At 40.4% G+C, this 27,732-nt stretch overlaps 3 protein-coding genes across 3 annotated transcripts in view; 1 reads left to right on the forward strand and 2 right to left on the reverse strand.

Annotated features, from left to right (window-relative positions):
• The window catches only part of LOC134654510 (protein cramped), a 54,451-nt gene extending 53,356 nt beyond the window's left edge, over window positions 1–1,095 (reverse strand). Inside the window, 2 exon segments of the mRNA XM_063509955.1 lie at window positions 619–731; window positions 946–1,095. Of these exon segments, the coding sequence (XP_063366025.1) occupies window positions 619–731; window positions 946–958 (126 nt within the window). The 5' untranslated portion in view covers window positions 959–1,095.
• Window positions 1,096–2,935: 1,840 nt separating this feature from the next.
• Window positions 2,936–27,184, forward strand: LOC134654513 (E3 ubiquitin ligase Rnf121). The gene is made up of 10 exons (XM_063509959.1): window positions 2,936–3,171; window positions 3,249–3,283; window positions 13,568–13,709; window positions 14,347–14,501; window positions 19,961–20,081; window positions 20,619–20,726; window positions 21,501–21,603; window positions 25,610–25,742; window positions 26,685–26,868; window positions 27,117–27,184. Exons 1-9 carry the CDS (start codon window positions 3,139–3,141, stop codon window positions 26,803–26,805), a joined length of 951 nt encoding a protein of 316 aa, XP_063366029.1. The 5' UTR covers window positions 2,936–3,138; the 3' UTR covers window positions 26,806–26,868; window positions 27,117–27,184.
• On the reverse strand, window positions 4,388–9,069 carry LOC134654723 (uncharacterized). The gene is made up of 3 exons (XM_063510197.1): window positions 8,782–9,069; window positions 6,029–8,695; window positions 4,388–4,862 (listed from the first exon to the last, which is right to left on the reverse strand). Exons 2-3 carry the CDS (start codon window positions 8,572–8,574, stop codon window positions 4,388–4,390), a joined length of 3,021 nt encoding a protein of 1,006 aa, XP_063366267.1. The 5' UTR covers window positions 8,575–8,695; window positions 8,782–9,069.
• Window positions 27,185–27,732: the final 548 nt, after the last annotated feature.

The raw sequence follows: 27,732 nt of genomic DNA on the forward strand, positions 1-27,732 counted from the left end.
CACGAAAGTTGATATTACACTGTTTGTTGAAGTCTTTGGCGGTAACAACAAGTCAAACAATCTTATTTTTTTATTTATCTAAACCAAGATAATTACCAATTTGATTTGTAAAATGAGAGTTGCAAGACTGCATTACTGAAAATATACTTAATATTTGGTTTCGTTCCGTTGTAAGATTATTTTTGGTAAAGTTCTGTTTCACACACCTAACAAACCATAGTCATCTCCATTTGTTACTGATTAATATAAATAAATAAATATTATAGGGACATTCTTACACAGACTGACTAAGTCCCACAGTAAGCTCAAGAAGGCTTGTATTGTGGGTACTCAGACAACGATTTATATACATATAATATACAAATACATAAATACATAGAAAACACCCAAGACAAATAAATGCCCCTACCGGGATTCGAACACAGGACCGCGGCTTCACAGGCAGGGTCACCCACTAGGCCAGACCAGTCGTCAAAGGGAATAAGGGATACCACTAATCTGAATCAATCATTAACAAGCCACTGCCTTTTTAAACCATTTTCGTGACATGTATTTGTAAAATGTTGTATAAGCATCCTGAATAAATCTTATTCTATTCTATTCTAAATACCCACTTACCTTGGCAACACCAGTCTTTGCAGCCACGGCTCCAGCTGCTGTCTTGGTTGGAATCACATTTTGTACCACTGGCGGCACAGCTTTGACCTCCGCTCCCTGGGCACGGTTGAGCTCTGCGAAATAGAAATCACATGAATATGTTGTTGTTGTTTACTTCAAAAAGGTAACCATTATCTGACATGTAACCGATAAGTATTACAATTTCAATATAACATAGGAACATGAGGGATAATAGTTATCAATAACATTAAAACAATCACAATTCTAGCATGTAAATATAAATCCAAAACAACACAAATTGGAATGGGATATTCGAAATTTCTTTACCCTTATTCGGCATGATTGGCTGTTGAGCCTTGTTAGACAAAGAATAGTCTCAGTATATATCTCACATTTTCCAAAAAACACATATTCAATTTATTATGTAAAAGTTTATTAAAATAAATAAACTAATTGGTCGATGTCAAACAAAAACCCGCCAGGAACGTCAAAATGTGACAATGACATGAATGACATTGACAGATTTTTTGCAGCTAGGGATGCGTGTCGAACTTATTTGGTCGAAGTCATTGATATAGTATAAAGAACTGGATACCCAATCAGCCGCCAAAAATGGCCCCACAAAAGTAATGTCAAAACAGATCACGCATCACTTTTTCGTTTAGTCTTGTTTGAAACGCTCAAATGTGAAGTTGTCAACAAATACGAAATGAGCCGTTAATATATGTAAAAATAACAATGATAAAACAAGGAAAAAGGATGGAATGTATTTCTTTCGGTTAGTTCTTTGGATAGCATTACATAATTTATGTAATCTGGTGGTAATTTTATGGTTTTGAATAAATTAATTTGTTAGTACCAAAGAAGGGATGTCAACGAACAAAAATCTAATGAGTCGATGTGAGGTCAATATTTTTTTATATTTTTATATGGAATTCATAAGGAATAATATTATGTTTAAATTCAAGATTTCCAAGAAAACCTATGCGACGTGCAAAGTGGACTGCTATTTAATATTTATAGCAAGAGATAGGGGTGATGCAGTTTTAAACAAGGCAAAACGGCACTTGTGTGTTCGGCCCATTTCCCTGTTTCCGACACATACACCACCAATAAGGGCTTATATCGATTAACTGTAAATGCTAAACCTGTCTGAACACAGTGACAACCACAGGATTTTTTATATAAAGCATAGGTAGACTTTATAAAAAAAAACACAATCAGTACCTAAATGTCCCCGTGCACCCGTGCTATGAGTAAATGTAGATCTTAAATACACAGTTATTTAATAAGTAGAATTTATTTCAAGGAAATTAGTATTTAAAGACGTATACGAATTAAAAATTTAACTTGTTTGAATTTGAACTACGAATTAATTTTATTTGAGCTCCCGATTAAATTAAATTTGTTTTATTTATTACTTCAATTGGTTTTCCTGTACAGTAATACATATTAAAGTGTACCAAAGTGACTCCATTCGTTCATTATTCTCGTTTGACGTTGTTTGACATAAATACGTTACGTTTAGTGCCATCGGACTAAATTTTTTAACAGTGTTGGTACTTATGTTTGCAAATTTGACACTTAATGCTTACGACATTAAGCTCTTTTCTGTACGAAACATTTATCTTGACTCAAAATTTACGTAAGTGTTTTTATCATCAATGCAAATGGTGCGAAACGTCATTGGGATCCACATTTGTTGACGTTTTTGTTCTGCTTTGTGTGTCTATTTCTTTTATATTAAGTCAGTGGTCGAAGTTGTGGTGTATGCACACGAAGTTCGCATTTTGAGCAAGGTACTTGCGCAAGATCAGCAAGGTACTTGCGCATGATCATCAAAGTAAGACTCGTTGACGTGATGCCTCCTCAGCCTCCTGTCACACTTTCCTACGAATTAACAAGTGTGACAGAGAAGCACCTACCCACCACTAGGCCCTCTGCTCACTGGGAGAAGATCAGACCAGCAAGGATTATATCAGGAGAGCATAGGCAGTACTAATCACACTGACTTTTTCTCAAAGAGTAGTATAATATATAGAATTATACTGTCTGAGGGCCTACCGCGAACCACGTTCGACGTGTTGCCTCCCTGTCACACTTACGTACAAATTCACAAGTGCGACAGAGAGGCAACACGTCGAACGTGGTTCGCGGTAGGCCCTCTGTGTCTTACGCTAGTACTAGCACCTAAAAAAGGGATGAGTATAGTTTTTCTTCTTCTCATTTACTGACAGTTTGGGTTTGCCAGACTATAGTCTCCTTGTACGTTCGTGAGAAAACGGCTTAAATCAAGGGTATCCATTTACTGTGGCAACACTGTAAGTGACAGCGGTGACCTTACTGTCAATTTGACATTTGTCAGACTTGCCAAAATGACGACTGCTATCAGCGGCTTACGTTTAATTTTCCAATAAACACGCAAAATTATTGCAATTTTATTGTAATTATTAACATTATTTATAAGAATAAATGTTAATTAGTCTATAGTGCATTGATTTTACTAACACAACATTGAATATGGATCTCCACAGGCCCGTGGATCCTAACAAGGTGAAGCAACCTGTAAATTTGATAAGGTTTCCTTAATTTACTGTATTTGTGAATGCTAATAAGCTTTCTAATTGCAGACTTACGAGGAACTAACATCTGAAGAAAAACTGAGGTAAGAATAAAACTTTTTTGTTACTTTTTCTAGTAATTAATAACGGTAGTTAGATTGTGTTGGTAAGTCATTGATTTTTGTTTGCTTTGGTAATGCTAACATAAATATATGCCGACTGGGCTGTTTTATATCTTATAACAATATTATAATGGAAATTATGTCTGGCTAAAGAGTAAATGTAACGTTGTTGCTGCTGTATACTTAAAATAAAATAACAATGAAACTAATAATATAAAACCGGACAAGTGCGAGTCGGACTCGCCCACCGAGGGTTCCGTACTTTTTGGTATTTGTTGTAATAGCGGCAACAGAAATACTTCATCTGTGAAAATTTCAACTGTCTAGCTATCACGGTTCATGAGATACAGCCTGGTGACAGACAGACACTGGAGTTGTCGCCGCGTTTATTAATGAGGATGTAATAGACGACAAGACTAACAGACCTAACAGTTGATATTGAATAGAGTATCCGCACAAGGTTTTGGAACTGCAATATATTTACTTGAACCTTTGTGAACGTTTATTAACATTGTAATCTGACTCGAGCGACCCGTGGCTTCTGCACGGGTGGTCTAGCCTCGCCTTGACGAGCTATTGACATCTCGGGGGACTAATATTGTATTGCCACACGGTAAGGTGTGGCAATCACTACATTGATCGCTTGTATAACATACCCTTACTCGAGTCATATTTGGTTGGGACCAATGGTCCCCACAGGTCTCCTCCAACCCCTTACAACCTGCCCTGACATTGCCTCACTTGATTGTTTTGAGTATCACACTCTACTTGTACGACATATTGCTGTTCCACAACCGTCAGTGCGGACTTGAATACTTGGTATAAGATTTATTCTACAGTTCAATAGAGAATAGCAATTGTATATGAAACTTACCACATCTCATCAACCACTTCCCGCCATTTTAATACTCACTTAACCCATCCACCTGTTCTCTTTTGTTGTCTACCTTACACTGACATTTTTTCTTCCATGTCAGTGTTGCCAGCAGGGTTAAAGATACATCGAATCTATATAGTATTTGTTGTGCAACTTACCAACTGTATGATACTCGCGGTTCTCCGCGACACTCCCCGGCAACAGAGAGTCTACTGCAACAGGATTATTAGGTTGCGCGTCCATTCGGCGATTTTTTCCTTCGCTCGAATGGCTGCTTGTCTAGCTGGCGTTGATCTTTGGACAGCATCGTCCCGCATATTGGGTGTATCTGGTGCGGTTGGTTCAGTCACAAATATGTCATCGGGCTCTGACATACATTCGTCAACTGGATAAGTTACATCTTCATTGGTTGAATTGGCTACATCTTCCTCTGCCGGAACAGTCACTTCCTTGTGGGACAGATCTGCCACATCTCCCTGATTTTGTTTAGGGTACTCGCAGCTTTGTTGCGGGACTTGTGGGTTTATGTTGATTGGTATTGGTGTTGGCACGCTGTTGATCTCAACTTGGTCATTGTTTGTAGGTGGACCCAATGGAGTTGGAATAACCGGATTTAAGATGTCAGAAGTTTGGGTGTCTTCACTGGAGTTGTCAACTTCTAGTGGGTAAAGATGACCGATTGACCTGGTGAATGAAAGTGGGTAATACAGATATTACCCACTTTCACTTTTGCTACACGGCACTGACCATCCTGACCTTTTATTAACGAAGTTATCTTCCCAACTTTCCATGTATTCCTATTCTTCAATTCCTCTTTTATTTGTACTATGTCTCCAAGTTGAGGTGTCCGGTCTGAAGTTACTCGAGGTTGTCTTATTGATCCCCGATGTTTCTCACGAAGACTAGTCAGATATCGTTCTTGAAACATCTTCTTAAATTCTGCTAAGATAGGCTGGCCTCGTTTCCATCCTTGGACAAGATCCGTTTTTGTAGTAGTCCCATCGACGCCTATAACATTACTTGAGGGAGTCAATTCCAAACATTTCCCTAGAGTCAAAAAATCTGCAGGTTTCAGGACATACTCCAAATCAGCACCTACATTAGTCAAAGGTCTTGTGTTGACCACTGATTCGACTTCTTTGATAATGGTGACTAATTGACTGTCATTCAATAAATGCTTATCCAAAGTCCTTTTAAGACAGTGCTTTACAATTCCAACTAGCCGCTCATAAAATCCGCCATGCCACGGGGCTAATTGCGGAATGAACTTCCATTTTATTTTATTTTCGGTGCAGTAGCAGTTAATTAATATTTCGGATGTTAGCTTAAATTGCAAAGCGTTGTCTGATATAATTGTATTTGGTATACCTCTAGCTGCCACCAATCGTCTTACTGCAAGGAGACACTCCTCCGCTGTCAAGTCTTTCACTAATTCTAAATGTATCGCACGGACTGCCAGACAGGTGAACAAACAGACCCATCTTTTTTCTCGATTTCCATTTGTGGTGGTAACATACATTGGCCCAAAGTAATCAACCCCAGTAAACGTAAAGGGAGGGCTATAGTTTACTCGCTCGGGAGGCAATGCTGCAGTTTGAGGTAATTTGTAGGGCCCTCCACCTTGCTTCAGACATTTCTTACACTTTTTAATGACCTTCATTACTTGAGCTTTACCTTGCGGGATCTAATATTGCTCTCGAATAATATTCAAAGTATGAGGTGGACCTACATGGTAGTTTTTTTCGTGTACTTCTTGTATAACTCTGTTGGTAAACTCTGAGTTCTTTGGAATAAGTATCGGATGCTTTTTATCATAAGACCAGTTCGTATGTTTCATACGTCCACCACACCGCAAGATTCCATCCACATCTAGGAACAGATCAAGGCTTCTCATTAACGCAGTCTTTTTTCCGTTTATCTCATCAGGGAAATGTTTCTTTTGTACTTCCAAGATTTCTGTAATACCGGTTTCAGTCTTAGTATCATTAGTAATTACCCCCTGATCCACTCCTGTGAGGGAATCAGGTAAATCTGCGGTACCGATTTCAGGCTCTTTGTTGTTAGTAACTTCTGTTTCACTTCTGGCATCTACTTCCTGAATTTCTCCCGTAAGGTAGGCAGGTGGGTCTACTTCATACCCTTTCAGTACCATTTCTGGACCATCTATTATGTCCAGGACCTCCCCGGCCAAAAGAAGAGTATTTTGTTCTAAGTACCTGTTACTTGGCCAGAATTTTGAGTCTTTGACAAGGAAAGGTGGGCCTGTAAACCATAAGGCTTGCTTTTCATCCCATAGTTCCGGACGTGTCCCTAAATCAGCTGGATTTTCGTTAGTGTTTATGTAACAGAACTCGACGTCCTTTAGTTGATTTATTTCATCTATGCGTCTCTTTACGAAGGGTGGCAGTAAGTGGTTAGTTCTAAGCCAGTAAAGCACAACTTGGCTATCCGTCCATAAGTACTGCTTATGAATTGTCAGGTTCAGGTTATTCTTCAAGTACTTGAGCAACCTACTTCCTATCAAATAGCCCAGTAGTTCTAGACGGGGAATCTTCAAATTTTCTTTGTCATCTACAGGCGTTACGCGGGATTTTGACATTAGGAACGCAGTTTTAGTCGTCCCTCCACATTGGGTGCGTAAATACGCAACAGCTGAGTAGGCGAACTTAGAAGCATCGGTAAAGACATGAAGTTCATATTGCATTGCGCCTTCCGGCATGTCTTCGGCCACATATCTAGGGATCTTTATATCTTTTGCTGTCTTTAATTTCTCCACAATGGATTTCCATTTTTGAACTATATTCATTGGTAAAGGTGCGTCCCATCTAAATTTCTGGATGCACAAGTCTTGAAACAGTAATTTAGCTGGCAGAATAAGAGGCGACGCAAACCCACATGGATCATAGACACGGGCAAGAGCTCTAAGGATATCCTTTTTGTTCAGTTCATCTTTGGCTTGAGCTTCAAGCGCCTTATCTTCAACTTTAAGTTGTAAAGTGTCATCTTGTAGGTTCCAAATGAGACCCAGTATTTTCAATTTTACTGATTGATTTCCTGACTGGTTCTTTGGGATCTTCTCCATAAATTTACTGTCATTTGACACCCAGTCTCTTATATTCATTGAAAGCTCGTTAAATACTGTCCTGGTTTCATTATACAAGCGTAAAGCTTCATCTAGCGATTCAACAGATGTCACTAAATTATCAACGTAGCACTTATCTGCTATTTTTGTGAGTAGAGCTTCATTTGTTTTGGTTATATGGTATCGAATTGATGCTGTTAGTAAGAATGGACTAGAAATTATGCCGAACGGGATTCTACAAAATCGGAAATGTCGTATGTTATCATCTGTCAGTTCTTTACTAGGGTCCTTAACCCAGAGAAATCTTGTTACGTCTCTGTCTTCATTTTGAAGACCAATTTGTAAGAACGCCTTCTCAACATCTGCAGTAATTCCTACTTTGCCGGTTCTAAATTTAATCAATAGCGCAGTGAGATCTTCTAGCAATGAAGGACCTCGGTACATACATTCATTTAAACTATTGCCTTCCTTTATCTTCGCTGAACCATCATAGACGATCCGCCCGCTTTTACCTTCTTGTTTTACTATGTGATGTGGCAGATAGTGCACAAGAGGATTTACTTGATAGATAGGTACTGTTTTAGGTTCAATTTCTTCGATGATATTTTTATCTAATTGTTCTTTTAAAATTCGGTTATACTCGTTGAGCGTGCTCTCATCAGATCTCCGTAACAAGCCCTTTAACCTACCATAGGCTAAACCATAATTTGTTGGTAAATCAGGCGGGTATTGGATCCATGGCCACTTGACCTCATATCTGCCATTGTTATACTGTACCGTTTCATTGAAATATTTAACTGCTTCTTCTTCTCTGGTTGTTTTGGGAGAATCTGTTATACCAATGCTTTCTAAACTCCAAAGGAATTTCATGTCAATACTTCTTAGCGGTAGATCAGGTTCATTAAAGTATGTACAATCTGTATCATGGCACTGACAATAGTATGTAATGACTGATAAGGTACTATGTTCTCTGTCTTGTTCGCCATTCCCGGATACAATCCAACCAAAATCCGTATTTATAAGAATCATGTTCTCCTTTTCAATGCGCTCGTTTCGAATAAGCGAAAAATAATAATCATTACCTATAAGTAAATCAACATTCTCGCCCCTGGTGTCATCATCTGCTAGAAAATCAATCGGCTTTTCTATATCAATCTTCACAATAGGAATCCTTCTTGTTATATGAGGAACTATGTTGATTCTTAAATCCTTAATGACGTCTTTTTGTTTTAATTTTAATTTCAGCTGATGGGCTATATATAGTTTTCGGTGAAGTTGATGAGAAAGTATACATTGTGAGAAAATCTTCTCCATCTGGAATAATGTTTAATGTGTTTGCTATTGCTGAAGTAATGTAACTACGTTGTGATCCACCATCCAAAATCAGTCTGCAAGGTAGATGTTTATTCTTGTTGTGGATTGTCGCCACTGCCATCTGTAAAAATGATGATTTTTCTTTAGTAGTAGAATTTAAAGTGTCAGTTTTTGCTATGACAGCGCTATTAATATGTGTTGGCTCACCCTTTTCAGTATTTTTTAGATCAGGTGTAGTCTTCTTAAATTGCTTCGGGCATAAGGCACTATTGTGATCACCTTTACAGAAATAGCAATTCTTCTTGAATCTGCAACTTGAAGCGTTGTGTCCTCGCTTAAAACATTTGAAGCATCTATCCTTCAATTTCTCTTTCCTTCCTCTTAAGTTTGTTACCTTCCGGCATTCATTACTGTAGTGGGTTCCTTCACAAAAGATGCAATTCTTTCGGATTTTTTTAGAAAGCTCATTACCGCCTTTCTTCTGTCGATATGAGATGTACTTCCTTTTTGATCCCGTTTTCGCCAATCCTAACAATGAAGCTGTTGATGGAAGCGCTGGTGTTGAGCTTGATGGAAGCGCTGGTGTTGAGCTTGATGTAGCACCACTTGCAAATTGGTTATCCTGACCGGAACGCTCCATCGCCGTTATCACTTGTTCGAGTCCCATTCGCAATTTCTCAATACTTTGATCTTGAGGAGATAATAAGTGAACTTGGTAAATTACCTTCTCCGGGAATTTATCAGTCATCAGAACACGAAGATGACTGCTGTTAATATCCTCTCCTAAATTGTTTAACACGCGTAAGTGCCTCTCTAGGGCATTTATGGTATGCCTACAGCTAGTGGCATCATCGCTACTTTTTTTAATATTCATTAAGGCCTTATAATGGACATCAATAACTTTCTCCTTTGTCCCATACCTTTCCTTCAGCATACTGACTGCTACTACATAGTTTTCGTTTGTTATAGAAATTCCTTCAATTGTTTCTAATGCAGCTCCTTGTAGGGAAGTCATTAAGTATGAAAGCTTGTCTACATCTTTAAGATTTCTTGTTCCGACACTGGCCTCAAAGTGGTCCCAAAACTCGGTAAACTTTAGATAATCTCCATTGAATTTTTGGAGTTCCAGTTTCGGTAGCCTTGATACTTGACTGTTTATTCCCTTATGTTCGCTGTCACTATTGATGTTTAACTCTGTGTATGTGTCTAGACGGGATAGGATATCTTCAGCTATTAATTGGTCCTCCAAATACTCGTCTGACATGCTGCCAGTACTACTAGTACAATGCTGCATACAATTGAGAGTTTCCTTTTCTAATGCATCAATCGACCGTTTCAATTGTATACGAACTTGCATCATGTCCACCAATTGTATTTCTCCCCCTTCCAGTATTGTTGCAGCATGTGCTGATAATTCCTTCATTTTACGATGTCTGATTTTTACTCGTGCATGTAATGCCTCGTCCATTTTGCAGTTGATCTCTGTATTACTGATTTAATCTTGAATGAAGATTTTTTCTGTTTTGATGAAAGCTGCGATAAGTTTAATTACCTGCAAATAACAACACGCCCTATGGTATATTTCTTACTAACAAAATATTATTGTTTCTCTTAATTCTTATGGTTCGGGATAGAATAACGGATAAAAACTTAAGATGATGTTAAATAAGAACTCCTTTGCTTGAAGTCCTACGTACATAATATTTTAACATCTCTTCATTAGATTATTACTAAATATCTTCATACATTGATGAAAAGGCACCGTTAACGATGATGACCATGGCACTTATTTCCGTTCATTTCACACAGAGTTTTCTTTTTTTTTGCGAATACATTACTTACCACAATTCACGCTTCCTTATGTGATCCAAAAACACAGTTTTCTAGTAAATATCACTTTTCTGTACTAAAATTCAAACTTCGATAACATAGAACACTTGTTAGATTCCATCCCGTCAATGTCAAAGTGAAAATTTTCATTTTGACAACCAGAAAAAGCGGCACTAGTGATGCGCCACTCCAAACGTAAAAAATCGATTGATCAATGGAATGAGATGGATGCGTTTAAGATAACGATTAAGGTTAAAAGATATTAAACTTTTCCTAGACGCATCGACATCGTACTAAATATCATTCCGAATGAGAGGCATGTATCATTCCAACACGCTTACACGCGGATCGAAACGCAAAGCAATTCAATAAATAATATCATAATACGATAATAATAAAACAAACTTTCATTGTGTATATATTTATTATCTCCTTTTTATTATCATTACCATAAAATTGTTGCATAATTATTGTTGTTATTTAAATGATAAATCTATTAACTTAGAAACCTTGCACAACATTTAACTAATATTATTATAATTTCATAACACTTAGTTTGTATTTGCTGTACTCTATTCAGGGTTCACCTGACACACAAGAACTATGCAACAATCAAATGTGCATCAATGATGAATACCTATGGAATTATACCTATTCACCCACAAATATGGGAAATTGCCGATGCCGCAATTATAATTAAAACATAAAATAGTTAAATCTGGGCAATTTCACGTCGCTGTGTGGGAACTTGACTTTTGATCTACTTGATTAATTGACTATCCACTACTCATCTCTAACAGTGTCCGTATAGACTTGTGTTGATTGTTGATGGTTTCGGAGCCACGTTGTTTTACGGCTCTTGGTGAGCTAACATGACATCCTACTGAACCTTGTGGAGCTACTGCGAGCCTCCCTTATGGAGCCACTACGGGCCTCCCTAGTGGAGCCAATACTGGCCTCCTTGTTGGTGTTCGGAGCTACGTTGTTTTACGGTCCTTGTTAGACCAACATGGCTCTTACTAGACCTTGACAAAGCCACTTCAGGCCCTTATGCCGTTTGGAGCCACGTTGTTTTACAGTCCTTGGTGGACCAACATGGCTCTACTAGACTTTGATGGAGCCTATACAGGCCTCCAGGCTTTAATTGTTACTCGGAGTCTTTAACACAATTACTACTAGTAAGGTAACTGAACACAAGGATTCAGCTCCCACTTTTCTGTTCCCCCACAACAAACGTGAAATATCCCAGCATCTCCACCAATTAATCTTGTCGCCGCGTTTATTAATGAGGATGTAATAGACGACAAGACTAACAGACCTAACAGTTGATATTGAATAGAGTATCCGCACAAGGTTTTGGAACTGCAATATATTTACTTGAACCTTTGTGAACGTTTATTAACATTGTAATCTGACTCGAGCGACCCGTGGCTTCTGCACGGCTACGGTCTAGCCTTGCCTTGACGAGCTATTGACATCTCGGGGGACTAATATTGTATTGCCACACCTTGCCACACGGCAAGGTGTGGCAATCACTACATTGATCGCTTGTATAACATACCCTTACTCGAGTCATATTTGGTTGGGACCAATGGTCCCCACAGGTCTCCTCCAACCCCTTACAACCTGCCCTGACATTGCCTCACTTGATTGTTTTGAGTATCACACTCTACTTGTACGACATATTGCTGTTCCACAACCGTCAGTGCGGACTTGAATACTTGGTATAAGATTTATTCTACAGTTCAATAGAGAATAGCAATTGTATATGAAACTTACCACATCTCATCAACCACTTCCCGCCATTTTAATACTCACTTAACCCATCCACCTGTTCTCTTTTGTTGTCTACCTTACACTGACATTTTTTCTTCCATGTCAGTGTTGCCAGCAGGGTTAAAGATACATCGAATCTATATAGTATTTGTTGTGCAACTTACCAACTATATGATACTCGCGGTTCTCCGCGACAGGAGTCTTAGTAATAGGGTCCCGTTTTTACCCTTTGGGTACGGAACCCTAAAAAACGTAACATATGGGGAGTCCCCTTGTTTCCTCTCAGAGTGTATGATATAATTACTTGTTTTGTATGTGTCGGTTTGTTGTGTTTGTAATTGTATTCAAGTCTTTAAAAGTGTATCTTAGTAAATTAAGATAAGGCACAATTTAGAAAAACTTTGACAATAACAGTACATACATGATGTACTTTGAGCTATCAGACATACAGTCAGCAGCAGAAGTTGCTAAATGGGTGAGGTGTTCAAAATTACCATGACACACTCTTATTATCTTAATAATAAAGTCGCGTCAAGCCTATTTGGAACACCTGGCCCGCTTAGCAACTTCTGCTGCTGACTGTACCTACATTAAACTGGAGTTAGAGCAAATCAACTTATTTAACTAATTGGATTATTAAATTCAATATATCAATCCTTTGTCCTAGTGAAGTACAAAATAGTATTGTTTATTTTTGTAAGCCAAATACATACTAATCAATTGGTCTCAATAAATATTTTAAAATATAACATTCCTGAGTTATAGATTAATCTAAAGCAAGATTATAGGTACCTTTACCTACCACCAATCTCAGGCAGATGGTGAAGTTTGAGTGGTGATTTTCTAGTAGAATGTAACTGAGTTTTGGTACTAAAAAAATAGAAATATTTCAGAATATTAAAAAAAAAACAACTAAAACTAGCTTAAATATGTTAGTGTTATTGTTCTCACTGAGTCTATCCGCACTATACTTTATCAGAAGGTTGGAAATAGTGGAATAAAAGGAAAGTGAATGCTACTAATTAACAGTTTTATTGAAAGTTCTGCACTGTATGATAGAAAGGAAATAAAATCATAATTTAGCAGTCTAGGTTATCAACTTATCACAATCTAAAGAGTCAGTAAAACAATCGAAATATTAAATCCAGTAGCTATTAGCTAACTAAGCTAATGAATTACATGCTATACCGAGTTCAGAGATCTCATCAATGTGTAAACACTAAACAAACCCCAATGTGATAGCCAGCCACACTTACCTGGCACCCACACTAACCCATATTAAATTAACCTTAACACTTTCAGTACCAAGCGCCCCATTTCCACTACAAAATTAACCCAACTAGCGGGTTCTTGGCACTGAAAGTGTTAATTGACATATTTTCCCTAGATATGATCATCAAAGGCTGCACGAGCTGCATCGGGGACATGAGGGCATGCACACCACCATGATCCTGATTCTCATCGGGACCCTCATCGTGGCTCAAATCATAGTTGTTGAGTGGAAGAAGCGGCATTATAGGTCTTATGCGGTATGTTTCTTAAACCCTCTTAGAGACTCACTGAATGGCACTGCACAATGGGGTTGGTAACTGTCAAAGGTGTCATAGATGGCGCCAGCATAGGTTTTCACTGTTTCTTGTGTTCTATTACTTTACTTACTGGCAAAACCTGTACTGGTGCCATCTGTATAATATTTTGACTGGCCAACCCCATTTCCATGCCTCAAATGCCTTTATTATACTTATACTGTAAGTTGGTGTGTGTGACTGCTATAACTTGACTTATAGCCTATAAGGCTAGTCACGTTTACGATTTAAAGATATACATAGGAGTTAGATGACATTCGTCACAAATTGTGGCAATTAAAAGTAAAAATTTCTACGAAAATGGGGCTTTTATGTCAGCTCTACTTTCACCTTTGTTGCTATTCTCCCACTATGTAATGTTAATGTTAGGGGCGGCCTAGCCAAGGTGACGATCGCTTGCGCTTCGCTATCGAATCGCTTTGTGTCTCTCTATCGCTCTTCCATATTAGTGTGACAGTGACAGTTGCGTTTCGTTCGCTACGTAGCGTTAGCGATTGGCATGTTGTCTACGGGGCCTGATAGCATAAGCCCTGTCTTATTTATTTTTACCTGTTCTATAACCTATGCTTTTCTTGAACAGTTCTTCACAATGATAGCGATGTGGTGTATACCGCTCATCATGAGCGCCCGGAGCCACTGGTGGCGGTTCGTCATCATCTGGAGCATATTCACGTTACTAACAGGGCTTGTGATGAGAAAGAGCTCCGTTAAACCCATGAGCGCTACCACGCCTAGGTCAGTATGAAGCTCTTATGCACACTTACTCCATAATATCTTCACAATGATAGCGATGTGGTGTATACCGCTCATCATGAGCGCCCGGAGCCACTGGTGGCGGTTCGTCATCATCTGGAGCATATTCACGTTACTAACAGGGCTTGTGATGAGAAAGAGCTCCGTTAAACCCATGAGCGCTACCACGCCTAGGTCAGTATGAAGCTCTTATGCACACTTTCTCCATAATATCTTCACAATGATAGCGATGTGGTGTATATACCGCTCATCATGAGCGCCCGGAGCCACCAGTAGCATGCGCCAAAGTTATTTTCCTCTTTCTATATATAGGTAGAAAAAGGAATCCAGGTCGACCAATAACACGGTGGGCTGATGATATCATACAAGTCACAGGAGCCGACTGGATACAGTTAGGCAAGGACAGGGAGGCATGGAAGAGGACGGAGGAGGCCTTTACCCAGAAGGGGTCCATATTTTATTAAACATTAAGAACTAACATACTAATTACCTATTTTCTATTCTTTTTACTATAACTTACTAACAAAAACTGTAAAATGTATAACTTTATGAAAAATATGGAATAAATGGCTTTATTATTATTATTATTCACTTTATTTATTTCTGATCTTAGGTTAGGTTATTTTATAATATGGATATAAAAATAAAATACAAAAACACTTACAAAAACAATACAAAATACATATAAACACATTATAAAAAACCTAACCTAGGGTGCCGCCAGCAGCGGGGCAAGGCCCAAGCTACCGGTGGTCAGGGCTGCAGAGACAGGAACCGGCGGACTATCCGCGCCGTGTCCAAGATCACCGCCTTCTGCATCTGGCCCTTGATCCAACCACCTAGCGAGAGTCTCTCAAGATGTTGGTCTAGACTCTTCGCTATTAGACCGTTCGCTGAAACAACTATCGGAACAATGATCGTCGAATCAACATCCCACATGGCGGTTATCTCGTGAGCCAAGTCTAGGTACTTACTGGACTTGTCCTTCTCGGCTTTCACGAGATTCTCATCATGGGGGATGGTGATGTCAACGAGCTCGGCCCGGCGTTGCGCTCGATCTATTATCACAATGTCAGGCTTATTGGCTACAATAGTCCTGTCAGTGATGATAGATCGATCCCAATAGAGCGTGGCACGACCATTCTCGAGAACTGGCGCAGGTGAATACTTGTAGTACGGTACTTCGCGGTCCACAAGGCCGTATAGGAGAGCAAGCTGCTGGTGAATAATCCTGGCTACGAGATTATGTCTGTGCAAGTACTCGCCGTTAGCAAGATGAGAACAACCGGAAATGATATGCCTGAGTGACTCTCCGGGACGGCGGCATGCCCGACAAATGTCGACCGTACCGTCCTTCAGGATATATTTCCGATAGTTGTTCGTCATCATTACTTCGTCCGCAATTGCACAGGCAAAACCCTCGGTTTCTCCGAAGAGGTCCCCGAATCGTAACCAGTTCACCGACGCGAGCAGGTCCACATCGGGTCCCGTGAGGGCCTTGTAGAACCGCCCGTGTAGCACCTTACTCTCCCATGCCGCCTTGCGATCCGCAGTACTTAGTACCACAGGTTTGCGCCAGTTCTCGTTTGCCAAGGAGAGCGGCGTGAGGTTCCTGTCTACTGCCACCACATCACGATGCATCCCACACTCGTTGTTAAGGAAATAATTCCTGAGATTGTACACCTCGCGGTTGTGGAGATCCTTGGCGTTTAGGAAGCCTCGGCCTCCACATTTCCGTGGAATGTACAATCTCATAACTGACGAGCGTGGGTGTAGCATGCGATGTGCGGTGAGCAGTGATCGGACTCTCCGATCCAGGGCATCCAACTCGGTCTGAGTCCACCTTAGTATGCCAAAGGAGTATGTGAGTAGGGGCATTACCCAGGCGTTGAAGGCGCGCACTTTGTTGCCTCCTGACAAAAGACTGTTAAGGACTTTTGTGAGCCGACTGAAAAAGCGCTCCTTCACCGACCGTCTAATACCCTCGTCCTCAAAACCCAACGACTGTGACATACCAAGGTATTTATAGGTTTCTGATTCAGAGATAGATCTGAAAGACATTGTCTCAGAAGGTTGTAAATTTGTTGAATTTACAACCCTCCCCCGCTGTACATGCATAACCGCACATTTATCGACACCAAACTCCATGTTGATGGCACTACTGAAGACTTCGGTGGTTTTCAGTAGCTCCTTCAGGTCTTGGTTATTTGGTGCAAATAATTTGAGGTCATCCATGTACAGAAGGTGAGAAATGACTTCACCCTCTCTCCGAAGCCGGCAACCTAGTCCCAAATCCTTCAGCAGGGTGCTGAGGGGATTCAGAGCTAGGCAGAACCATAGGGGACTCAGACTATCACCCTGAAATATTCCTCGCTCAATCCTTATGAAATCCTGCGGGCCAGGGCGGTCATCTCCGCTTCCTGGTTGACGAAGGACTGTGGTCCACTGCCTCATACACGCGCTTAGAAAGGCTCTCAAAGCTGCATCAACTTTATACAGCTCTAAGACCCTCCCCAGCCATGAATGAGGCACCGAATCATAGGCCTTCTTATAGTCAATCCAAGCGGCTGAGAGGGCCTCCTTGTTCCGCCGGATTTGTTGGCAAATGGTCATGTCTATGAGGAGGAGCTCTTTAGTACCACGGGACCCAACCCTACATCCATTTTGAGCGGGGGCCAAAATATTGTTAGCGACAATGTGCGCGTTGATTTTTGTCCTCAAAATGGATGTAAGGAGCTTATAGAGTGTAGGTAAGCACGTGATGGGTCTGTAATTCTTCGCTTCCGTGGTACTACCGGACTTATAGAGCAGGAAGGTAACACCAGTTGTTAAGGAAGGTGGGAGAGAACCAAGCTCGAGGGCTTGTTGAAATTGTGCTGCCAAGCACGAGTGCGAGCATCGGAACCATTTTAGCCAGAAGTTGTGCAATCCATCCGGCCCAGGACTTTTCCAGTTCTGGGACGTGCGGATGGCACAACTTACGTCATCGGGGGTGATAGTGACTACCCCCATAGGTTCGATGGACTCGCACTCACGCTCGACAACATTCATCCAACTCCCCTCGGTGTGTCCGACAGGCACCGACCAGATGCTACGCCAAAAGTCAGTCATGACAGTAGGATCCGGCGGCTGCATGTCGGACACACGAAGGTTGGTTTCCTCCCACCTTCGGTACACCTTCCTTTGGTCACTCTGGAAAAGACGATTCTGCTGGAATCGATCCACACGCTCTCTGTAGCGGCGAAATCGTAATCGCCTCATCCAGAGTCCTCCTCAGATGCTCATTGGCTGTACTACTCTCACTCTGCGCGATCTCCTCCTCGTCGGCGTTGAGATCCACCCGCGCTACCCCCGGCGCCCGGTCGGGTGTGGGTACCGGATTCGGCGACATCGCGGGCGGGTCCTGCGCCGAGGTGGAGGCCGCGCAAGCAGAGAGAGCCTCCAGGCGAAGCCGATCAAGTGTCGAGTCATCCAACCGCTTTAGCCACTGAATGACGCGCACCTGATCCGATAATCGTTGCTCCGACACGGTGATGGTTGGTTCAAGTGCCTGAAACAGTGGAAGCATTCGGACACGATAGGCGCATAAGTTGGTTCCCCCCTCTGTAGCCCCATAGTAGGCGCGCATGACGATGACGTTCTCATTTATGGTTTGAGACCATCGCATGCGACGCACTACACCACCGGTAGCGGGAGCCGTGGGCGGGGCAGGATGTCCCGCAGGCCCCAAGCGTGTCGGCAGCGGTGGCCGCCCTCGTCGCGCAGGTGGTCGTGGCGGCGGCGGCGGCGGCCCGCACTCGTCGCTCGACTCGCTGGTGTCGGGCGCGGTAGCGAATTCATCGCCCGACGACGGTTGCGAGGAGACGGACGAGGCGGGCGAGGGTGGTGGGCGTGCGTTGATTGTGATTGACGCTTGTGAACGCGCTTTACTTCGTGTTATCATTTTCCTTTGTATGTCATTCGACCATTGTTTGTCGGCTAGTTTTGTACATAGTTACATTTTTGCGGTCACGTAGCCTTTTGCGAAGTGTCGCATTTATGTGAAGGTAACTTTTCCACAAAAAAAATACAACGAAAATGTAATAAAAGCCAGTAAAAACATATTGATCATATATAAAAGGAAAATTTAGTAAAAAATGCGTCTGACGTTGACGGCGTCAAGTTTATTATTATTTATTATTATATATAGGTACAGTCACCACACGGGATTGTTAGGGTCCTAGCTAAATTGGTTGTTCTATACTTACGCTATGAAATGTCAAATTTAGCTAGAACCCTAAATAGCGTAACAATCACGAAGCGTGACTGTATGTGAATTTTTGAACCATACCTAAGACTTAAATATATCCTTTTCCTCAATAGTTATTTGTACAACAAGAGATCAAAGTTTGATATTTCTTCGAGTGCTTATTTTGAGTCCCGTGCAAGCGAAAGATTCTATAGTAGATTCACGAGCGTAGCGAGTGAATCTAATTTAGAATCTTGAGCGTAGTAAGGGACTCAAAAGCGCACGAGATATAAATAACTTTGATCTCGTGTAGTTCACAAAACTTTTCACCTCAGCAGTGAGAACATATTAGTGAACCCGAAAAATGTATTCCTTCTTCATCACTTACCTCTATTCACTCAGGTTTTCTTAAGATATACCAACAATTAAGTTTTCACCCCAGCAGCTCGAACAAGGGTACTTTGCTACTTAAAAACAGTGATCAATATCGCATTTTGCTCACTGAGTGAGCAAAATCGCATTTTGCTCATTTTGTCTCACTCAGTGAGCAAAATGCGATTTTGCTCACTGTTTTTAAGTAGCAAAGTACTCTTGTTCGAGCTGCTGAGGTGAAAAAGTTTTATCTTTAAAGAAAATTCGTAAGAAACGCGATAAATATCTACTTCTGTCACGTGGTGATCGTGACAAATTTTTTATAACCGCATGTGATTTTAGAATCGTAACAATTCACGATTTTTTTTACTAGTTTATCTGACATATAGGTACTCTAGCCGCCGGTGTAGCTTTGTTTGACGTTCATAAGCGAATGTAATATGCCTAATTGAATAAACTACCTTTCATCTTATCTTTATCTTTATAAGAATAAGAAACCATTTATTGCAACACAAAAAGCATACAGGTTACAAAACATAATAAGATTTAAAAAAATAACAATAATTGTGCGGCAAAAGGAACGGGCTCAACATACGCTGCGTCAGTCATTTCATTACAAATTGCCTGCGCAGCGCTGATTTTTAGTCCGTCCCCTTTATCGAGTTGTGTTCAGTCAACCAATTGGAAACCTACGCCACCATAGATGTATTTCAAAATTGACAAATAAAAAGAGATTTTCTACGATCTGTATAAAGTCATTTTGACACGGTTCTCTAAGTTTTAGAGAAAACCAGTACTTATTTGTGGGCCTCAAAACCTAACTAAAAACTTCTCCCCGCAGACTAGTGTACAAATGGTTCTACCTAATCTACAAAATCAGCTGTTGTATTGGCGTGATCGGCTACGTTATTATGATGCTCACGTTCCTTGGAGTGAACCTACTGTTCGGTGCTAAACCTCAGGTGAGTCATTAACAGCAACAGCAACTTATTCTTTTACCGTTTTGGTGCTGATGGCACGACAGGCGTGTGGCGTATGACACGATAGGCGTGCCATCATATTCTATGGCGTAAGGCACGCCTGTGGTGTCATGAAATAATTGCTCACCGCCACAGCAAAAAGTTTTCGACTATGGAACACGCAACGAATCGGTTAATATAAAAAAAAACATAAAATAATCATAATGTAAATTGTGTGTGTGTAAATGTAGGCTTCATAACGTTTTTGCAACACCTACTACTTTTTTATTTCTCTGTTTGCACTACCCAAAGGTTGTCTCTTTAGCGATAAGACCGCCTGTTGTCTGCCTCTACATTCAATCAATTATTCTTTTCTTTTGTATTCTTTTACTGAGGTGTGTTAATAAAGAGTATTCTATCTATAATCGCGATCCCGGGCACGCACAAGCCATCACGCTCACCCTTACGCTCAATGAGAGTGAGAGAAGAACCTGAGCCTACAATAACATTTGACTAATACCTATCTGTTTTGCTTGACAGTCGTGGATGGACGTGGGCATGGTGCTTCTATTCTACGGGCTGTATTTCGGCGTGCTGGGCCGGGACGTGGCCGAGTACTGCGCGGACAAGATGGCCGCCTCCATCGGGGTAAGCTACGCTAGAGCGAGACGGCGCTATGCACGTATATACAGGGTTCTTTATGAGCAGTTAGCCATACGGTAATATAAGTTGCAAAAAGTCCCAAAAAAGATCTTAGTGAAATAAAAATAAAAATATATACCTACCTATATTCTTTTTCAAATTCCACTTTTTGAAATCAGAATATTCTACGCGTGCTTGGTCACTCTAAATACGCGCTCGGAGGCGGGGCAAAGCGTTATCAAGTAGTACGAGACACCCTTACACCCATCGCCCGGCAAGCGTTTGCGATGCCCTGATTGGCTATAAGATTGTACTTGCTTGCTTAGTATTGCCATAGAGAAAAAAATACATAGAGTGCTCACTCCATACATCAGTATTAGTATACCAAAAAGACTATTAGCATCTAGCATCGAGTAGCGGAACTATCAGTACTGCTACTTGACAATAGATGTAGCAGTACTGATAGTTCCGCTACTCGATGCTAGATGTAGACACTGAAATTAATAGTCTGAACTGATGTATGGAGTGAGCACTCTTGTCTTACTATATTTCTCTATGGTATTGCACGCATCTAAACAAACGAGTACAGTGACCATATTTTTTGTTATTGAAGGATAAAAATGTCAAAAAAAAACCACAATGTGTTGTACTGCTGATCCATAATGACATATTTAAATATGGTTAATGGTCCAAAAATGACCCCGTAGTACTGTCTCACACACCGGAGCGGCGTGTGACTCATAGTATGTATCAATATGATAACAACGTTATTATTTGCAGTATTACACACAAGAAGGCATACCGACGCGGCAGCTGGAAAGCGACGTGTGCGCTGTATGCGGCGACAAACTTCTAGTAGCTGTTAATGAGGAGGGCGTTATAGGTAAGTACTTTCGTATAAAGTGCCATTCTATGGCACTTGCTAAGTATGTAAACAAAAGTCACTAGTAAATTCATAAGACACAATTTCAATATGGCGGTTCGTTTACATAGTTAGACACTATAGAATGACACTTTAGTCCTGGTTTCCTATATTTATCCGAGAAATAGGGCGCAAGAAATAGTGTAGTCTAAAATGCAAGCGGGTATTCACTAACTCTGATTACGGAGTTTGAAACAACTGTTACATTATTCAAAGAAAGATATTGTAATATATATAAGAGTCGGTTAGTCCAAACTGTTATCGTTAGAGAGTTCGATAAATTGTATTGTATGAAAAGTTTCATAGTAAACCGCGGCGGCACGCCGGGTGACGTTGATCAGTCTGTCAAGTGCGGATGGTGCAACTGGCGCTAAGTTCAGCGGAAAACCTTTCATAGCTCGATGCAGGACCTAGAAGCGCCACCTATCGTCAAATTGGAATTTTAACAGGAGACTAACTAGGACCAACCGCACCTGCTCTATAACCAGCTTTTGTTGGTGTAACTAATTATAATGACAACAATATTTAAGTTTATTAAAAAAACAATTCCATAAATATACTGCGCACTTTCGTCAGGAAGCCTAATATTTTTACAAGCTTTTTCTCTATGTATTGTATGTATGTAACTATGTTTGTACGGGTCAAATCTTGCAAACTAAAGTTGACCCACTTCTCAACTTCCAATGAAGCTGAAAATTTGCATACATATATGTAAGTCGGGTGACAATGCAATATTATGGTACCATCGAGCTGATCTGATGATGGAGACAGGAGGTGGCCATCGGAACTGTGATGAAACAACACAATTTAATTGTGTTTGGAGTTTTTAGAATTGTGTCGATGAGTATTAGTTGTAAGTACAGTCAGCAATAAAAGTTCGTATAGAAAAATGAAATTTTTGCCAAATACTTATTTTGATTATAACAACAAATTGACGACTGGTCTGGCCTAGTGGATAGTGACCACAGATATAGGAAGGAAGGAGATCGGGCATGCCCGGCGATTTGTATTGAATACGCCTGTCGCAAGTTCTCGAACACACACAAAGCACCAGTAATTATAAAGACAACGCACGCACACACCTAAAGTACGCACACTTGTAGATGGACGCTCCTATTGCACAATACACGAGCATCATTTCAATGTCTGTGTACATGCGAACGACCAGCGAGTCGTGTCATCACGCACGCACACAACGATAATTACGGGAACTGAGCCGGGACACCGTGATATCGATATTTGATCGACTGTCGGAAAAGACTGTGTGTCGATAACTTCATGAACACTTTCAAATATAAATATTCGGAATCATTGTTCTTAATTGCCTATTTATGGAATAAATTTACTTGTTAAAACAAGACATTTGATTTAAGTAGATATTAGTAGTTTATCAAAAAATAAGGAATGTACAGTTACATAAACTTTACGTAACTGTAAATTATTATGCTTAAATTGCTTAATAATGTACAGTTGCATACATTACTTTATCTACACACATATTAAAAAATGTCATATGATGTGTTCAGAAAAAAGGCATTCGAAATTTGATTGCAATAATAACATCGAATTTTTGATTATTAATTTATTATAGAGCAATAAAAAACAATAATTTTCTTATCTGTGCAAATGCACGCGGGTATATTACGTTTTCTCAAAAATGGACGGCAAAGTTGACGTTGCCGGTTAAAAAATAGGTCGCGAAGTGCGTAGTTTATGGTCATTCAAAAAATTAAAAAGTTAAAAACATTGCAGTCTCGATTTCGGGACTGCAATGTCGCATACAAATTCCATTATTTAACGAGTTCCAAACTTTTTAAAACTTTAAATGGCCATATCAAATGAAGGCATAGGTCCCTTAAACAGCCAAACAGATGATCAGCACTTATTATTATAAAGCCTTTAACAGACTATCGCACCGCACCGCGACCTTGGAGCGTCGCAACCATAAGTGAGAGCGAGAAACAGATATCTCGTTCTCCCTCTCACTTATGGGTGAAACAGATATCTCTTTCTCGCTCTCACTTATGGGTGCGACGCTTCAAGGTCGCGGTGCGGTGCGATAGTCTGTTATAGGCTTAATGTTGGTACCGCGACTATTTAGGTGTCTCAAATAGGTTGGCGTATTTTCAGCAGAAAAATACACTTCTTTTTTTTTTAAAGGCGGCAAGCAAATTTTTTTAATGGTTGTATTTTTTTCTGTGAAAATTAGAACGTTGCTTCTGTAAGTTCTGTAAAATATTTCTATTTCTTGCACCATTTTTGAGAAAAGCACTATATATGACTCGGCTGGAAGGCTACTTGCTGGCTTCGGATTCAATTAAACGGACTCCCAAGGTCGTCCGTTTAAAACGAATCCTCAGCCTGCAAGTAGCTACTTCCGAACCTCGACAATAATGTACTATTAATATTTATAGTCAATTACTGCCCAGTAAAATGAACCCGAGACCTCGTGCACAGTAGGCAGACACTGTTGCAATCTGTAGCATCACTCAAGGAGAGGCTTAAAAAATTGTGGCTTTCCGATACATAAGTAATTCGGTTTTCCTCGATTAGTACTTCTTTAGTTTCCTTTACTTTTCTGGTTCGAGTATTTATTTATTTTATTTAGGTTATATTTATATATATACGCTTTATTTTATTTATTTAAGTATTTCTATTTATGTTTATATATATTATTTGTAGCAATGTGTATTCAAAACTTGCATTTCATTAATTTTAGTGATTGTACACTATTGTTTTTGTTTGTCATTCATCATTACTTTTGTTTATTCGTTTTCTCAAAGGTTAACTGGAAGAGATCCCATACAGGGATAAGTTCGCCTTTGTTGTATTTAATTTACTCTGTAACTATGTTTCTCGTTTTTATTTCCATGTGCAATAAAGTATATTCATACATAAATACATACCATTAGGTAACCAATTACACAAAATTTATACTAAATAATATTATAATAATATATTATATTAAAGACAGTAACCATCTTTAAATTTTTAAATTATTTTTAGCGTCAACTAACCCTGGGCTGGTTTTATCGATACGTGTTATAGGTGCCGCACAGCACTATCCAAGCGGAGCACATCGCTGCTGCACTATGAGAAAATTTCTCATTGAGTGAATCGTTTTGTACCCAGTTCATTGCGGCGTAAACACTGTACTTTGCAATCATGTTACTTGTACAGCAGCATTGTATATGAAACATATTAAATGACAAGCAAGTGTAAGCTTACATGGATACAAGTCGGAATATTACGTTGAATTCGTGGTTTTATTTGAAATAAGTAGTGAAACCTGTGAAAAGTGATCCCATTGGTCTGGAAATTAATCAAATCACTGCGATGTTTACAAGTAATTATTGCACAACTCGGCATTTTGGTAAAAAACAGAAGTTTTTCGGTGAACAGCGCGCGTGCATACTCGGTAACAACGGACGGCGAACTGGCGGCGTTGTATGCTCAATGAGCTAACAACTGCGACACGGCCGCCGGCGGCTTGCCCTCTCTCTAGTATTATATGCTCTGAGATAGTGACCCTGCTAGTGAAGCCGCGGTCCTGGGTTCAAATCCCGGTAAGGGCATTTATTTGTGTGATTAGCACAGATACTTGTTCCCGAGTCTTGGGTGTTTTCTATGTATTTGTATATTATATATATCGATGTCTGAGTACCCACAACACAAGCCTTCTTGAGCTTACTGTGGGCACAGAATAAATAATAGTACTAAGTACAGAAGACTCACTCTCTAACAAAACGCGTCTGTTACGATCAGCACAGATACGGCCGCTAGGTGGCGACAGCGCCACGCGCGGCTTATGGCTTTCCCCAAAATTGGGGCCGGAACGAATGTACTTTTAGCTACCTGTAGCAAAGCGACGAAATCGCGGAGTGAGACTCGCCTGCCGTGGGACTTAGTCAATCTGTGTAAGAATGTCCTATAATATTTATTTATTTATTTAAATGGTGTGTGATAGAGAACACGTACAAGTTGTCGTGCGGGCACGTGTTCCACGAGTTCTGCATCCGCGGCTGGTGCATAGTGGGCAAGAAACAGACTTGCCCGTACTGCCGCGAGCGGGTCGACCTCAAGCGGATGTTCACCAACCCGTATCCTTTACTAATACCGGTCCGGAACTCACAGATAACTATTATTATACACATCTTTTTATTGTGTAGGCATACACATCTTTTTTTTCCGAGCCCAAACACAAGGTTCCAGGGGTCGGAAACCGGTATTTCGCCGCTATACTTACTCAACCTCGTATCTGCAACACTCATTTGATGACAAAAACACCCGTATTCCGAATGAAAGAAAAGCGACATTTCCATCAAATGATTGTTGCGGATATGAGGTTGAGTAAGTAATAGTGACGATTTGCTCCATACAAAAATACCGGTATTATTACGTTCTTTTTCGTTCTTTGGTTTATTTTTTCATTTTTAATGGGACAATCTAATAATACAAAATTGTTAAAATAATTCAAAATATTGGGGTCAAATACTGGGTTTGTTAAAATACCGGTTCCGAGCCATGGTACCTTGTGTCTGGGCTCGGAAAACGTTTTATTTTTCAAACCGGTTTCACTTATTCACCGGGAACGAAAGGGTTTTCGTTTCTGTTTGCGGTTACCGGTTAATGAACTGTTCTATTGAGATACCAGTTTATACCAATTCGTTCGCCTTTCGTTTTTGTGGAACGAAATTAACCGGTTAAACTGAAAATATCGAAGCAAGATAGAACGAGTAAGTTATGGCTGTCTGTTTCATGTATGATAACGAGTTTAACCGAGTCTCTGAAAGCCGAAAGTAACCGGTATTATCTCGGTTTCCGCGAACCGTAAAATTCCGTCGCCTCTTCTAACCGGTTAGGAGCGAGAATAAACAGCTTCCACGACTCGACTTGTAACTTGTCGATCCATGAAGTCACACGATGTGATTCCAAACAGCCTTGTATGTACATATAAACGCTCAGCGAAAAAACTTCGATAGCGCGATGCAGGACCTGACAGCGCCATCTATCGTCGATTTACAACCTTAACAGTACACTAGTTGGGACCGGCCGCACCTGCTCTACGGGCAGCTGCTTGATTGGCTGCGCTGGCTGGTTGCCTGGCAACCACTCGTCATGTTCCTCGCGCAGGGCATCAACTGGCTCCTCGGGTTGGAGTGAGACACCAACACTTTCTACCTCACTTTCACATGCCTTGATAATTAAGCTTGTGTGCGTCTTACGGTCTATCTATAACCTTAGAGGATATAACCAAACGGAGACAACTTGTCTGTAATTTTCTGTACAAAACAGTCTGCCGATTTTTGCGGGGGAGGGGACGTCAAATGGGGGGCACGTCACATAAAAATAGCCATGTCAGATAAACACATACATACATGTATGTCCATACATTGTGTATGACCATTGGCCGCCTATTTACGACAGAGGGGAACGTCTGTTAATGGCTACTCCGTTTGGTTATATCCTCTAAGTGTATAACGTACGTTTCATTTGTCAAAAGATACCGCATTGTCGGTAGTGAATAAGGAGTACTTCTTTTGACAACTGTCAAAGTGGTAACTTTTGGTTGAAATTTAAACCGGCTCATACTAAATCACAGACAGAGTGAGGACTAGTCAAATTTTATTTAAACATTAATTTCTTTTAGCACAGTTTTAATGGTTATCCTTCGCTTAAGAAAAATGTATGAACGCGGTAGAACTCTCGTATATTGGGACACTGGTATCTAGTAAATTCTGCGCGCAAGCTCTGAGGAATAGCAGCCCAGGGGTTCTACCGCGAAAACCGTAATTCGTAAATTGCGGGAATCTTTCTCTTTTACTCTCATTAAGACGTAATTAGAGTGACAGAAAAAACTGCCCGCAATTAACGAACTTCGATTTTCGCGGTCGGTTTCGCGGCGGACAGGTCTATAAAGACCTGTGCCCGCGCAGTGGTATGGCCCAGTGCTGCCATCTCATGCTCAAACTGTACATGTATTGGTGTCGTTTTATCATATTGCTGGATTTTATCGAACGTACGTTATAATGGACCGTGAGAACTTTTAGCTGTCAAGTTACAACCGTCGTTCAACCTTTGTTACAACTT

This window comes from Cydia amplana, chromosome 15 (assembly GCF_948474715.1).
Source record: "Cydia amplana chromosome 15, ilCydAmpl1.1, whole genome shotgun sequence".
Classification (NCBI taxonomy): Eukaryota; Metazoa; Arthropoda; class Insecta; order Lepidoptera; family Tortricidae; genus Cydia; species Cydia amplana.